General features: G+C 38.6%; 1 protein-coding gene across 1 annotated transcript in view; it reads left to right on the forward strand.

The window, feature by feature from the left end:
* The first annotated feature begins 2,924 nt into the window (after positions 1–2,924).
* The window catches only part of LOC140856125 (uncharacterized), a 30,086-nt gene continuing 17,024 nt past the window's right edge, over positions 2,925–15,986 (forward strand). The window contains exon 1 of the mRNA XM_073253292.1: positions 2,925–3,103. Within this exon, the coding sequence (XP_073109393.1) occupies positions 2,925–3,103 (179 nt within the window). The remainder of the gene's footprint in view (positions 3,104–15,986) is intronic.

Below are 15,986 nucleotides of genomic sequence, written 5' to 3' on the forward strand. Positions count from 1 at the left end.
CTCTGATCAAGTCAGAGGTACTGTGAGCCAGACAAGTCCACTACCATGGCACTAAGGTTGAGAGCTGGCCACTGCTCCGTGTGACTGTGGGATCAATGGCAACCCCACATCATCCGAATTTAAGAGTAGTGAAACATCATAAAAAATATTATATTAGATAATAAAAGATAAAATAATCTAATAAAAGATTTCTAAAATATTAGTTTACGTCATGGTACATGTGGGTGCCAAAGAACCATATGAGCTGGTCGCATGAGAGCTCTCTCCTCTAGAGCTCTGTCCTTTAGAGCTCTCTCCTTGACTAGCACAGCTCCATCGTTTAAGAGTAGTCATCCTACAATCTCTAAAAATAAAAATAAACAGATTCATAGATTAATTATATAATTGTGGCAAGCAATGTAATAATTAAAATGATGTAAGGCAAATATGAAAAGAAAATATACAAACACACCATAAAGACAAAAATGGCTCCACCTGCCCTGGGGTCGACTTTTGCTGTGTGCCAGTCTTCTCCAGCATATCAGAGTTGACTCTTTTGTCCTTAAGATCGACTCCTTCCATCCTAGAGTTGACTCCACTAAGTCTGAAGGTTTATTCAACATTAGAAATATGAATAGAAAGATATAATGGGAGTTTGATATACTTATCACTACTCATCGATCTCTTCAGATGTTTGGTACCCTTTGGATTCTTCTTCCGATTCTTTCTCTTCTTCTACTTCTTCCTCTTCTTCACCTTATTGGATAGGATTGTCATTTAAAACAAACTCAATATGATCTACCTCCTCATGTTGGCCATCGTGTAGGAGAATTCTTAGAGCATCCAACTCTGCATCTATTAAAGACTAATGAACTCTTAATGTTTCATCCTCCTAAAAGTATTCTGATAAATGGGGTTCTTTTTTCTCCTCGAGCCCGCAATGAATGGCTCGAGATTTAATTTTATATACAGTCCACCAATCTTTTCTTTCTCTCTTTCTTATTGGAAAAGGAGTATAATACACTTGAATAACTTGTTGAGTTAGCACAAAGGGGCTCAAGAATCTTTTAAAATATGAGGCTCCAGCTCGATCTGAATCCAATTGGGTTGGCTCATATTACTTGTGATGAGTCAGAAGTAAGCTCATCAGCGCCACCATTTGGATCTTGTCGATTACCCCCGAGGGGTAGATATTCCTCGTCACACATTGGTCATCGAACAACTTATCAAGCTGCTCTCACTGTCGTTGGAGTAGATGATCAGGCTAGAGCTGATCCGACGATTGTCTGACCTTGAACCCCTACCGTCGAAGGCAATGGGGCTACTGTTGCTAAAGGGCTCTCTAGAGTGGTTCCACCTTTCGAGAGTACCATCGGAAGCAAAGTTTCGTGCCGCAGCAGCACTCGTCCGGATCTTGTCGGTGATTGAAAATGCACTTTCCATACACAAATTAAATTTAAATATTATTAATTTAAATAAAGTTGATAAATTTAAATTTAAATATTTAGAATTGAAAGACGAGGGAACAATATATGGCGATGGCTCTATCATCAACACCACCATTGTCACTAATACTCACTAGGTGGCACAGGAAAGAAGAAAGGTGGCATAGGAAAGAAGAGGAGGCGGCGCAGGGACTGTGGCATGGGGTTCTGGTGGTGTGGCGGGGGAAGAAAGAGGGAGGTGGGGGGAGAAGAGGGGAGGCAGGGGATGGCAGATCTAATGAGGGGAAGGCTGATCTGATGCGGGGATGGCCAATCCAGCATGAGGATGATGGCGAGGGAAGAAGGGGTGAGGCCGAGAAGAAGGGGGAGGTCAGGGCATCGAGACAGGGGCTCCGTCAAGATTCCGACAGTGCCAAAGGAAAAAGGGAAGAGGTGGGGAAGAAGGGGGAGTGTAGGGGCTCGAGGACAGTCATTCTGACATGAGAATGTTGGATCCGAGATGGGGACGATGGTCTAGGGGCTAGGGCGCGGGGACGGGGGCTCCGACGGTGTGAAGGGGCAAGAATGGGGACCGAAGGTGGTGGAAGAAGAGGGAGGTAGGGGAAGAGCAAAACCAATCGGTTGTGAATGGGGGTGGGCTTTAGGATAGAGTATTAGCTTTACGGCTAATTTGTATCGCTAAAGCTGTCACTAATACAATTATTTAAAATTAAATTTATAGCGATGGCATTGCCATGGCTAATAACAAAAAATACCATCGCTAATAATAAAAAAGGTTGTCGCTAATAAGTCTTCACCCTATTGATGATGATTTTAATTTCCATTGTAATAAGTGGTTGGTAAATGTAACTATTAGCGATGGCATGTTTGTTGTTACTAATAGCCATCGCTATTACACTATTTTCTTGTAGTGGAAAATCAAACCATTAAAGATATTAGAGAAGAGAAGGTGTCAAAATCCTCTTTGTATGATATTGTTGAGTTGAATCCAGTGTCCCCTCCTGTGATACTTGAGATGGAGAAGAGGTAGAGGCTAGTGATGGTGGTAGTGTTAGTGATGCCCTAACAGTTGATGCCAATCATGAAGAAGTGGGAGAGCAACCCCGTCAAGTGCCACCAACCATGCCACAATTGAGGAAGTCTATTAGAATACATAATCAATCTGCAAGATATTCTTCCACTGAATATACTATGCTCACTGATGCAGGTGAACCGAAAAGTTATCAAGAAGCCCAAGAAAGTGAAAAAAGTGAAAAATGATCGAGAGCTATGCAAAATGAGATAGAGCCCTTATATAAGAATCATACATTTGATTTAATGAAATTGCTGGAAGAAAAAAATATATTGAAAAAAAGATGGGTCTTCTGGTTGAAAGGGCTCACATTTAAGATATAAAACAAGATTGATTGTAAAAGGATTCAATCAGACGAAGGGATCGACTTTGAAGAGATTTTTTCAACTGTTGTGAAGATGTCATCTATTTGGGTTGTTCTTGGCTTGATGGCGAGCATGAATCTAGAGATGGAGCAACTAGATGCAAAGATTTTATTTCCCTATAGTGGCTTGGAAGAAGAAATATATTTGGAGCAATCGGAAGGCTTCAAGGCCAAAGGCAAAGAAGACATGTTTTGCAAATTGAAGAAGAATTTATATGGTTTAAAGCAAACACTACACAAATGGTACAGAAAATTTGACTCCTTTATGATGGACCATGGATATATATAATACAACTACCTTAGGCCATTGTATTTATGTTAAGAAGTTTCTTAATGCAGATTTTATTATTTTCTTGTTATATATTGATTACATATTGATTGCTCGGCAAGATGCTAACCAAATTCATATGTTGAAGTAAGAGATTAGCAAGTCTTTTGATATGAAGGATTTGGTACTAGTATGACAAATCTTGGGCATAAAGAGCTCTCATGATAGAAAGATTGGAAGGCTATGGTTGTCATAAGAAAGCTATATTGAGAAGATGTTAGAAATATTCAATATGGATAAAGCAAAGCCAGTTGGGACTCTACTTGGAAGCCACTTCAAACTAAGCTCCAAGCACGGCCCTTCAAGTGAGAAAGACAAGGAAGAAATGGAAAAAATTCACTATAGATTGCAAAGAGAAGCTTAATATATGCTATGATATGCACAAAGCTCGACATTGCTCATGTGGTTGGTGTAGTAAATTCCTCGCAAGTTTGGGAAAAGAACATTGGGTAATAGTTAAATAAACTCTTCACTATCTCAGAGGCACATCTGAAGTTTGTGAATGCTTGGGAGGAGGTCAACCTATGTTAGAAGGCTTCATGGATGCAGATATGGCTGAGGATATTGATGCCAAAAAGTCTATCTCAGGATGTTTGTTTACTTTTGTAAAGGGAGTAACGTCATAGCAATTTAAGCTACAAAAGTATATTATTTTATCCACTACTGAGGCCAAGTACATTGAGGTGACCAAAGCACGCAAAAAATTTTTATGAATGAAAGGATTCTTGCAGGAGTTGGGTGTTAAGCAACAAAAAAATATGCTCTATTGTGATAGCCGCCAAAGCGCTATCCATCTTAACAAAAATCCAAATTTCCACTCAAAGTCCAAGTATATAGATGTTAGATACCATTAGCTCCATACATGATGTGCTTGAAAGGAGGTGACATAGCCTTGGGCACATCTTGATGGAAAGAGAAAGAAGACGTACGAAACAAGAAAACAGTAGAAGCAAAGAAGAAACTCTCTTTTCTAGATTTTTATTCACTAATCATGAAAATCTGATTACAACATTTGTTGGGAATAGTGTCCCAAAGCTAATCATCAGCCTGTTGATGGTTGTGCTCCTTTTGTATTAGTATATGAATTATAAATAAATAAAAGTTATTTTGGTATTTTTTTCATCATAAATGTTTCATCTTCTAATGAACTCCTGTGTTGTGGTGAAGTCCTTAGGACTATTTAGACTCGACAAAAAAGGATTTGTCGCTTAGTCCTTAAACCTGTTCCCGATCAAATGATACGTTGTTACCAAGGATGACAATGTTTATCGAGCATAGGTCGTTGTGTGCCATATGGATTGGTTGTCCTCATAACCAAGGAGTGTAGAGACACTAGTATGGCATACAGGTGAGATGTAATGATACATCTTCACTGAACGTGACCGACTCTGGAGCTATTTCTGCTGTCAAGATTTGCTCCGATGGGATATGGGTATAAATGTCCCTCCGATCTGAGACCGCCACGGTGACTTGCAAGCAACTCACTGCACTTAGGCACTGGACTACCTGAATTTCTAATTCAGTGATGGAAGGCTGCTGGGTGTAGTCAAGTACTTGACTTGTTGGTGCGTGTGTCAAGATGGGATTGACCACTCCAGTTTAGGAGCTGTGTACAGTCGTATTTCAATTTAGTAAAATATTGGCCAGGATAGTCCTAGTGAGGAGTCACAGGACTAATTGAGTTGAGCACGATTCGAATGATCTCATCAGGGTTGACAGTTTAACCCTGAGTCGTCTTAAACACAGGGGTCAAAAGGGATGAATTATACGGTAATCACATTCACGTAGGTTCTGAATGTTGCGATTGTGACTATTCGACCTATCCGATCGTTGGGTACCATTGCTAGATGGTCACTTCGATTAGTACAGGAATTGATTCCTGTGCTACCGGCTTAGGTTCGAACATGCGGGGTCACACACATTAGAGGTTCCTATCTGATCTGATGGCTGATGAAGAGTCCTAATATTCGTGGACTATGAGTCCTACGTGTCTGAAATTCTGTGATCGAGAATCAAAATTTTCTGATCACGAGTCCCACACATTTTGGGTATCGGGGTCAAGAGTCTCACTGGTTTGGGACTCTTTGATCAAGGTTTCATATTGATGGACTTTGATACCCGATTGCCCATCAGATTTGGACTCAATAATTATGAGAAGTTTTATTAGTGATTTGATCACTAATTAACTCAATTTGATTGAGTAATTATTTTTGGATCAAGTCCAATTGAATTGGATTCAGTTGGGTTTGACCCGATTAGGTTAAGAGTTGACCTAATCGTCGAGATGGTTTGGTCCCTGATTTGATCAGGGGTTGGGCTTAGTCAATTTTTGATTTGATTAGTATTTTATTGAGCCTAGTTAAGCCTAATTAAGTTGGGTTTAATTTAGTCTAATTATGCTTCACCTATTTTGATTAGGTTGGTTCAATTAAGATCAAACCACCATTTGAATTTGAATCCCTGCACCACCTTAAATCTCTGCGCCCATTTGAATTCACGAGAAGAAACTTCTCATGAATTTTTTCTCACGCAAAGCCCTTCTCATGCCCACTCTTATGCGCCAATATTTGGATAAAGATGATTAGTTAGCCATTCAAATTCAAAGCGTGTTTGAATTTGAATGGATAACTTATCTTTTGTGCATACATGACATTATCCACTTTAGCGCCCCACATCTCACACGAGAAAGAGTTTCTCGTGAAACCTTTCCATGCACAAAGCAGACTCACACCTTCTCTTCTCACGCCCAAGTGGATAGGGATGAGATGGTTTTAGTTTGAATTCAAATTTGATTTGAATTCAAATGTGTAACCACTTGTCTTTATCCTCTTACACGGATAAGACATGTTTTGAACTATTTTAAAAGAGATAGGGAGCTGGGGCGTGTGTAGAAAAATTCTGAGAAAGAAAGTGGGGTGTGAGGAAGCCTTGTGCATGAGGTGAAGGTCCAAAACCTTTCGAGAGAAAAAGAAAGAAAAAAAAAAGAAAATTGGGCGCAGGGTTTTTGGTGTGTATCCTAGGGTTTCTACCTAGGGTTCGGGAAGTGAGATTGGTGTGCCACGAGTGTCGTGAGTCCACCAAATTATAGGGAGAGATCCATCAGCCTCTCAACCAATCGTGCAGATGATCCAGAGCATCCGAGGAATCGGCACACATCGATCGAAGGAGTTCGATCAACATCTGCCATCAAAAGGATAAAATCATGAACTAGCATTCGTAAGGAACCGATCAGACGGGAGCTTCGTGTGGATGATCCGTAGAGGCCAGATACTAGTGTGACTGTGACATAATGATCAGAGCCCCCCGACGGTGATCAGATTACGATGATCGACTACCCGCAAAAGGTGATGTGTTCTGAACACAGTACAGTAAAAGATTTACTGTTTCAAATTTGAATTTCAAATTCAAATGCATGCTATTGTATCATATTTAGATCCTAGTGTAGGGTTAATTAATATTAATTAATAAAATTAATTAATAATTTTGCTGTAAAATAGTAATTTTGAAAAAGTTTTAAAATTACCATTTTGCCCCTGCACTAAATTTTCGCTTCAAATGGTATCAGAGCAGGTTCTAAGATATGATATATGAATTTGCATCCGTAGATTAAGTTATAATCTAAAAGTTTAAATTTAAAATTTGAAATTCAAATTTTGAAATTTGAATTTTGAAAGTTGTTCGAAATTCAAAATTCAAAAGTTTGAAATTCAAAATTTGAAATTTGAATTTTAAAATTTGAAATTTGAAATTCAAAATTCAAAAATTTGAAATTCAAAATTTAAAATTTGATTGAAATTTCAAATTTAAAATTTAAAATTTAAAATTCAAAATTTGAAATTCAAAAATTTGAAATTTGAAATTTGAAATTTGAAATTTAAAATTTAAAATTTGAAATTTAAAATTTAAAATTTAAATTTTGCAATTGGTATATTTAGATATACTTGATCCAAGTAGCAAGTAATCTAATTGGGTTGGTTGCCATGGCCGTCCGGTCATAGGAGAAAAGTAGGGTTTAAAGGCCCTCTCTTTCCATTCGATGGGGTCTCCTATGGCGGTAGGGATGCCGATGCAATTATATCCCACACCGATGAAGCAGCGAAAGAACTTAATTATAAAATTTATCATGAATGTGTTAGATTAGATCTAAAAAAAAATTTATGATTTATTTTGAGTTATTTTCTGTTATGAAATGAGCAATAGGATTGCTGTTTATGAATTGTGCTGACCCGTTTGTGAAATAAGTCAACATATTTGGTGAACTGAAAATAAAATCTTTCAAAATTTGAAAATTATTTTCGAAATGCCAAACCCTGACCCATCAGCCCAAGTACTTAATTAAAAGAATTAAGTATTGTCTAGTAGGTCTAGAATTATGAATTAAGACCTAAGACAATTGCATAAACTTGTGGATCAATGGGTTAGATGAATTAGATCCATAATTGGGTTAGACCTAAGGTTAGCTTAAAAAATAGACTAAATGGAGTAATTGGTCAAATCTAATCAAAAGTTGAATTAGATTAGGTCAAGGATACTCTAGAATCAACTTCAATAGTTGTAGTTGAATGGGTCCATGTCCTTAACTAGATCAAGATGGACTTAATTTATGGCTACGCGGTGGAGCCCTATTTACTAAGTTGATCAAAATTAAAACTAATGAACCGGTTGGTGTCTAAGGTAAGTTCGGCAGTTTTGATCAGTGATTCTTAAGAGGGAGCTACTCGCATTGATTCGATCATTGACGAGTTAATGGTAAATCTCCACCACTGATCTCACTTACCTGGCCAATCTGGTAAGTTAGATTTTGATTAGATCACTTGGTGATTAGAGCTCACCCATGTCATTAGGTAAATCAGTGTGACTGATTTAGGTGCTCCTAATGCCAGCTTTAATTAAATCCTTTTTAATCTGACTTGGTGAAGTCAGTGGGAGGATTGAAATTGGCTGGATGATTTCTTCTCTACTATCCTTTAATAAAATCCTCAAAAATTATTAGGTCCCTAAAATGATTAAGTTATAATGATAACTAAGTCAATGCCTCCCATTAAATGAGTGATAATGAGTCCATTAGTTCAATGATCATTGGAGGCCCAAAGGCCTGGTGCTCATTGGCTAATGAAATTATCATTCATAATATGATAATTTGGTTGAGTTTTTCTGATGGTGGTTAGGTTGGCCGGCCAAAGTCGGGCCTGATCATTTATTGGTCTGATTCATCAAATTAAGTCATGTTAATGGTTGGATCTAACCAGATCTTTTCAGTGGAGGCCAAAGCCTACTGATTAGGTTCTGGGGCAAAATCAATTACTAGAAGTTGTTTAGAGAAACAACTGGTTAAGAACCTACCCATAGATGCACATGGGTTGACCAACCAAAGTTGGGCTCGTGTGTAGTCTGTGTGGATTCTAGTACCCATTAAGGAATTAAAGTAATTCCTCGAATTGGAGGTTGGCTCAATTTGAATCAAACCATCTTGTTTTAAATTTCCTGCGCCACCCAACTTCCTTGCGCCCATTTGAATTCACGAGAAAAAATTTTCTCATAAATTTTCTCCCACGCAAAGCTCTCTCACGCCCATGTTTCTGTGTGCCAATTATTTGGATTAACTTGGTTTGTTACCCATCCAAATTCGAAGGGGTTTTGAATTTGAATGGATAACCAAATAACCATGCGCCAGCTTATCCTCTTTTGTGCGCCCCATATTCCACACGAGAAATGATTTCTCGTGAAAGTCTCCACGCACAAAAAAGAAAAAAAAAAAGGCCATGCCATCTCTTCTTTCTCGTACAAATGGATGAGGATAAGATTGGTTGGCACTTGAATTCAAATTTGATTTGAATTCAAGTGAGCAACCACCTCTTCTTATCCACTCACACGCTTTCAACATCTCTTGCGATATTTTATAAAATGAGAAAGGGAGGGGGCGTGGGCAATAAAAAAAAAGAAAGAAAAGATAAGGGGCGTGGGGAGGTTCTGAAAAAATTTTGAAGTGTTCAAAATTTATCGAGAGGAGAGAAAAAGGAGAGAGAAGTGGGCGCAGGATTTTTGGTGTGTACCCTAGGGTTTCTACCTAGGGTTCGAAAAGTGAGATTGGTGTGCCACGAGTATCGTGAGTCCACCAAATTTCAGAGAGAGATCCATCAGCCTCTCAACCAATCGTGCAGACGATTCAGAGCATCCGAGGAGTCAGCACACATCGATCGAAGGAGTTCGATCAACATCAGCCATCAAAAGGGTGAAATCACGAACTAGCATTCGTGAGGAGCCAATCAGACGGGAGCTTCTTGTGGATGATCCACAGTGGTCAGACACTAGTATGGCTATGACGTGACGATTAGAGCCCTCTGATGGTGATCAGATTACGGTGATCGACTACCCACAAAAGGTGATGTGTTCTGAACACAGTACAGTAAAAAGTTTACTGTTTCAAATTTGAATTTTAAATTTAAATGCATGCTGTTATATCATATTTAGATCCTAGTGTAGGGTTAATTAGTATTAATTAATGAGATTAATTAATAATTCCACTATAAAATAGTAATTTTGAAAAAATTTTAAAATTATCATTTTGCCCCTGCACTGAATTTTTCGCAATAAATGGTATCAGAGCATGGTTCTAGAATATGATATACATATGCATGCGTAGATTAAGGTACAATCTATAAGTTTAAATTTAAAATTTAAAATTTTAAATTTGAAATTTAAAATTTTAAATTTGAAATTCAAAATTTAAAATTCAAAGATTGGAAATTCGAAATTTGAAATTTGGTTGAAATCTCAAATTTGAAATTTGAAATTTGAAATTTGAAATTTAAAATTTAAATTTTAAAATTGATATATTTAGATATATTTGATACAAGTAGCAAGTAATCTAATTGGGTTGGTTGCCATGGCTGTTCAGTCATAGGAGAAAAGTAGGGTTTAAAGGCCCTCTCTTTCCATTCGGTGGGGTCTCCTATAGCGGTAGGGGTGCCGATGCAATTATATCTCATGCCGATGAAGCAGCGAAAGGACTTAATTATAAAATTTATCATGAATGTGTTAGATTAGATCTAAAAAAAATTCATGATTTATTTTGAGTTATTTTCTGTTATGAAATGAGCAATAGGATTGCTGTTTATGAATTGTGCTGACCCATTTGTGAAATGAGTCAACACATTTGGTGAACAGAAAATAAAATCTTTCAAAATTTGAAAATTATTTTCAAAATGCTAAACCCTGACCCATCATCCCAAGTACTTAATTAAAAGAATTAAGTGTTGTCTAGTAGGTCTAGAATTGTGAATTAAGACCTAAGACAATTGCATAAACTTGTAGATCAATGGGTTAGATGAATTAGGACCATAATTGGGTTAGACCTAAGGTTAGCTTAAAAAAATGGACTAAATGGAGTAATTGGTCAAATCTAATCAAAAGTTGAATTAGATTAGGTCAAGGATACTCTAGAATCAACTTCAATAGTTGTAGTTGAATGGGTCCATGTCCTTAACTAGATCAAGATGGACTTAATTTATGGCTACGCGGTGGAGCCCTATTTACTAAGTTGATCAAAATTAAAACTAATGAACCGGTTGGTGTCTAAGGTAAGTTCGGCAGTTTTGACCAGTGATTCTTAAGAGGGAGCTACTCGCATTGATTCGATCATTGACGAGTTAATGGTAAATCTCCACCACTGATCTCACTTACCTGGCCAATCTGGTAAGTTAGATTTTGATTAGATCACTTGGTGATTAGAGCTCACCCATGTCATTAGGTAAATCAGTGTGACTGATTTAGGTGCTCCTAATACCAGCTTTAATTAAATCCTTTTTAATCTGACTTGGTGAAGTCAATGGGAGGATTGAAATTAGCTGGATGATTTCTTCTCTACTATCCTTTAATAAAATCCTCAAAAATTATTAGGTCCCTAAAATGATTAAGTTATAATGATAACTAAGTCAATGCCTCCCATTAAGTGAGTGATAATGAGTCCATTAGTTCAATGATCATTGGAGGCCCAAAGGCCTGGTGCTCATTGGCTAATGGAATTATCATTCATAATATGATAATTTGGTTGAGTCTTTCTGATGGTAGTTAGATTGGCCGGCCAAAGTCGGGCCTGATCATTTATTGGTCTGATTCACCAAATTAAGTCATATTAATGGTTGGACCTAACCAAATCTTTTCAGTGGAGGCCAAAGCCTACTGATTAGGTTCTGGGGCAAAATCAATTACTAGAAGTTGTTTAGAGAAACAACTGGTTAAGAACCTACCCATAGATGCACATGGGTTGACCAACCAAAGTTGGGCTCGTGTGTAGTCTGTGTGGATTCTAGTACCCATTAAGGAATTAAAGTAATTCCTCGAATTGGAGGTTGAGGCTACCAGTTCGTAAAAATATTGAAAAAAACTTTAGACTAAAGTCCAAGTCTTTAGTATTAATTTATGTACTAATAGAGGTTTGATTTTCCTTTATACAGCTATGGCCACTATCCTGTCGCTCCGGTCATTATTAGATAATGACAAGCTCATGGGACCTAATTTCGATAGCTGGTATCGAAAATTAAAAATCATCCTTGAGCATGAGCGGATCCTTTATGTAGTAACGGATCCAGCACCTGAGGAGCCAGCTCCGAATGCTAGTAAGGCGATCCGAGACACTTACCAAAAGTGGCTCAATGATCGCACCACCGTTCGATGTATTATGCTGGCAGCAATGAATGACGAGTTCAGCCACAGGTTTCAGAACGCCCAGCCACAGGAGATGCTTCAAATGTTGAACGACTCCTTTGGCACGCCTGACGACGTTGAAAGGCACAAAACTAGTTGTGCCATTTTCAATGCTTGGATGAGGGATGGGGCCTCAGTCACTGATCATGTATTGTACATGATCGAGATGATTGAGCACCTAAGCAAATTGGGTTTTCCTCTGCACGAGCAGCTCGGTAAGGATGCGATCCTTAATTCCTTGCCCAAGTCCTTCCTCCCATTCCTTACTCATTTTTGAATGACAAAGCCTGCAGTAAACTACCACAGGTTGTTGGGGTTGCTGCAGAACTTTGAGAAGGATCACCAGCTCCATAAGGAGTCGGTGAATGTAGTGGGAGGGTCTTCTTCTCATCGTCGACCCTTTGGGAAGGGGAAGAAGAACAAGAAGAAGAAGAACAAGAAGGTGCAACCTCATGCTGGGACGGTTGCACAGGGTCAGACCAAGAAGCGCAAGCCCGACCAAAGCCAGGCGGAGTGCTTCTTTTGCAAGAAGCAGGGGCATTAGAAGAGGAACTGTCCTCAATACATTGCCTCCCTAGACCCGAACAGGCCGAAGAAGAAGTAAGGTAATTATATGATAACTCCTTGCAACTTTTTCATTTGTGATACTACTGCTTGGGTATTGGATACCGGAAGCCCTTATTATATTTGTAATTCGATGCAGGGTCTGCAGGTCAGTAGGAGATTTGATGAAGGCGAGAGGTTCCTGAACGTTGGAGATGGAAGTAAAGTTTCAGTTATAGCTTTAGAAATCATGAGTCTTGTAATCAATTCTCGTAATGTAATTCTGAGTGAATGTCACTATTGTCCAAGCTTTTTATTAAATATTATTTCTGTAGGCCTTTTGGCCATGTACGGTTATGATTTTTTAATAAAAAAAAATATTTATAATATCATTTTGAATGGTGTTACAATATTTGTTGGACAATTAAATAATGAAATTTACTTACTATCACAGCCTGTTAATATAGTTCAAAACTTTGATAAACATCCTAGAATAGATAATGTGTCAAAAGTCTACCTTTGGCACTGTAGGCTAAGTCATATCAATAAGAATAGGATAAACAGGTTGGCTCAAGAAGAAATTCTTGAACTTGGTGATTGTGAATGACTTCCAACCTGTGAGTCTTGTTTTCTTGGAAAGATGAGCAAGTCACCTTTTATTGGAAAGAGAGCTAGTGAACTCTTGGGTCTGGTACATTCTGATGTATGTGGACCTATGAGCTCAAGTGCAAGAGGTGGATATTTCTGCTTCATAACCTTCACAGATGACCTATCGAGGTATGGGTATATCTACTTAATGAAGCATAAGTCGGAGTCGTTTGAAATGTTCAAACTATTCCGAAATGAGGTAGAAAAATAAACTGGAAAGTATATTAAAATTCTTCGATCTGATCGAGGAGGTGAATACCTTTCCAATGAGTTTCTGACATATCTAGGGGAGAATGGGATTCTCTCTCAGTGGACTCCTCCTGGAACACCACAGCATAATGGTGTGTCTGAAAGGAGGAATCGGATCTTATTGGACATGGTTGGATCCATGATGGGGTTTGCTGGTTTGCCGATCTCTCTCTGGGGATATGCGCTCGAATCGGCTTGTTACCTTCTAAATAGAGTTCCGAGTAAGTCTGTAGCCAAAATGCTATATGAGATATGGATAGGACGTAAGCCAGTACTCTCGCACCTTAGGATTTGGGGGTGTCCGACTTATGTTAAACATTTAATTACAGACAAGCTTGGACCTAGGTCTGACAAGTGTAATTTTATAGGGTACTCAAAAGAGACCAAAGGATATTATTTCTACCTTGCTGATGAGCAAAATGTGTTTGTCAGCCTTAAGGCAATCTTTTTAGAAAAGGAGTTCCTTAGTGAAGGAACTGTTGCCTCTAAGGTCGAACTTGACGAAGTTCGACAGGTAGAAAATCCGACACATGTTACTGAACCTGAACCGGATTTGATTAGATCAGATCTGGAGCCCATTGATTATGCACCCTTAAGGCGGTCTGGTAGAGTACCACATCAACCGGACAGATACTATGGTTTCTTGGTCCGAGATGACGATCCTGTCGAACTTGATGAAAATGATGAGGATCTGATCACCTACATGGATGCAATGCAGAGACCTGACTCTGAGAAATGGCTAGAGGCCATGAAATCCGAAATGGAGTCCATGAAGGTCAATGATGTGTGGACATTGGTTGACTCACCCGAACGAGTGAAACCTATAGGGTGTAAGTGGGTCTTCAAAAGGAAGAGGGGCGCAGACAGAAAGGTGGAGACCTATTGTAACACTCCGGCCCAAAATCAGCCACAGCCCAAACCAAAAAAAAAAGAGGAAAGAAACAGGGGAGAAGACTCCCGAAGGGAGTCTTCTTCCTCCGTTCACCGACTCCCAATCGGAGTCGGAGACAAGCTCCCTCCGACCCTATTTAAGGAGGAGATCCCTCCTCTCTCCTTTCCATCAAAAATCTCGGGGCAAAACGACGGCAATCGTCGGAAATTTCTCACGGAGACCCATCACTGTGACGTCCAATTTCTCGCCGGAAAAGCTTCATCGGCGACGGAGGTAAGCCTCTTCCCCTTCCTCTCTCCTTCCCCTTCCTTCCCGTGCCGATGTGCACGCTTGCCGGCGACCGGAGTCGCCGGATTTTGTTGCGAAAAAATCCTTATTTTTGCCGTTTTCCGTCGCCGGTGGTCACCGCCGACCACCGATTTGGCCGCCTCTTGCCGTCGGATCATCTCTCCTTTGGCCGCCGACCATCCCCGCACCGACTGCGCCGCCGGTCGGCCAACCAAGGAGGGGATCAAAGATCCCCTGTTTCGGTCAAAAATAAGCCACGGGAAGAAAAGAAAAGAAGAAGGAAGAAGAAGAAGAAAAGAAAAGAAAAGAAAAAAGAAAAAGAAAAAAAAAGGAAAAAAAGAAAAGAAAAAAAAAAGAAAAAGAGAAAGAAAATAAAATAAAAATAAAATAAAATAAAAAAAGAAGAAGAAGAGAGAAAAATTTTCTCTCCCCTCTCTCTACCTTCTCTCTCCAGTTTCTCTCTCTATTTTCTCTCTCTAGATCTTTCTCTCTTTTTGTGGATTTTATCTCTCTAGAGTCTTTCTCTCTCTCTGATTTCATCACAGTCCCTAGGATAAATTTGAAATAAAAATATGATGATTTGAAATTGCTTCAAAATTCGTGCGGTAGATCTGATCCTAGTCCGATCCTATTCGAAATTTGTAACACTTGAATCATATTGAGTCACTCTAATAGGACCTCTGATGATCTCGATCATGACTGCCTCATCGGAAGGATACGAAGGTTTCTCTCTCCACTTTCTCTCTCTACTTTCTCTCTCTAGAATTTTCTCTCTCTTCATGGATTTTCTCTCTCTACAAGTCTTATGGATCAGTGGAGGATCTAGATACTTAGATAAATCCTAATTTTGATTAATCCTAAGAGAGGTCCTCGATCTGTGTTATTAGGATCGATTATAGGTAATTTTCTCCATATATGATCTTTATATTTGATCAGGATTATGAAGAGATGATTGTCTGCATAAGATATTGAGTGAAATATTTTGTTAGAGAAATTCATAAATCAAAGAAGAACATTGATTTCTGTGCTTGGATCAGTCACCGGTAAAGGTAAGAATCTCTGTACATGATCATCATTATATATGTTATTTTACCGTTGGTTTTATCTCCTTGATTTTGCAACGTTGGATTTGAGATCGATGAATTTGTTATATCTAAGACATTATTATTTATTTATATAATTTTGAGCATGAGTATGCTATATCAATACATACGTATCAGCGATTGATGGCATGATTATGTGTATGATATATTTATTTCACTGCAAAAGATGAATTGATTAATGAAGTCAAATATTTTAATTTCATGAAAATGAGAAGAAAGATAATTATGGTTTGGACTGGCCTTGTCATGTGGAATAGCTTGCCAGGAGCTTATGCCTGGGACAGCCCCCACAGGCTTATGTGTGGAAGAATATGATCCGAGAAAGATCATGAAGAATCTGATCCGAGAAAGATCATGAATGATTTGATC

Source organism: Elaeis guineensis, chromosome 1, assembly GCF_000442705.2.
Source record: "Elaeis guineensis isolate ETL-2024a chromosome 1, EG11, whole genome shotgun sequence".
NCBI lineage: Eukaryota > Viridiplantae > Streptophyta > Magnoliopsida > Arecales > Arecaceae > Elaeis > Elaeis guineensis.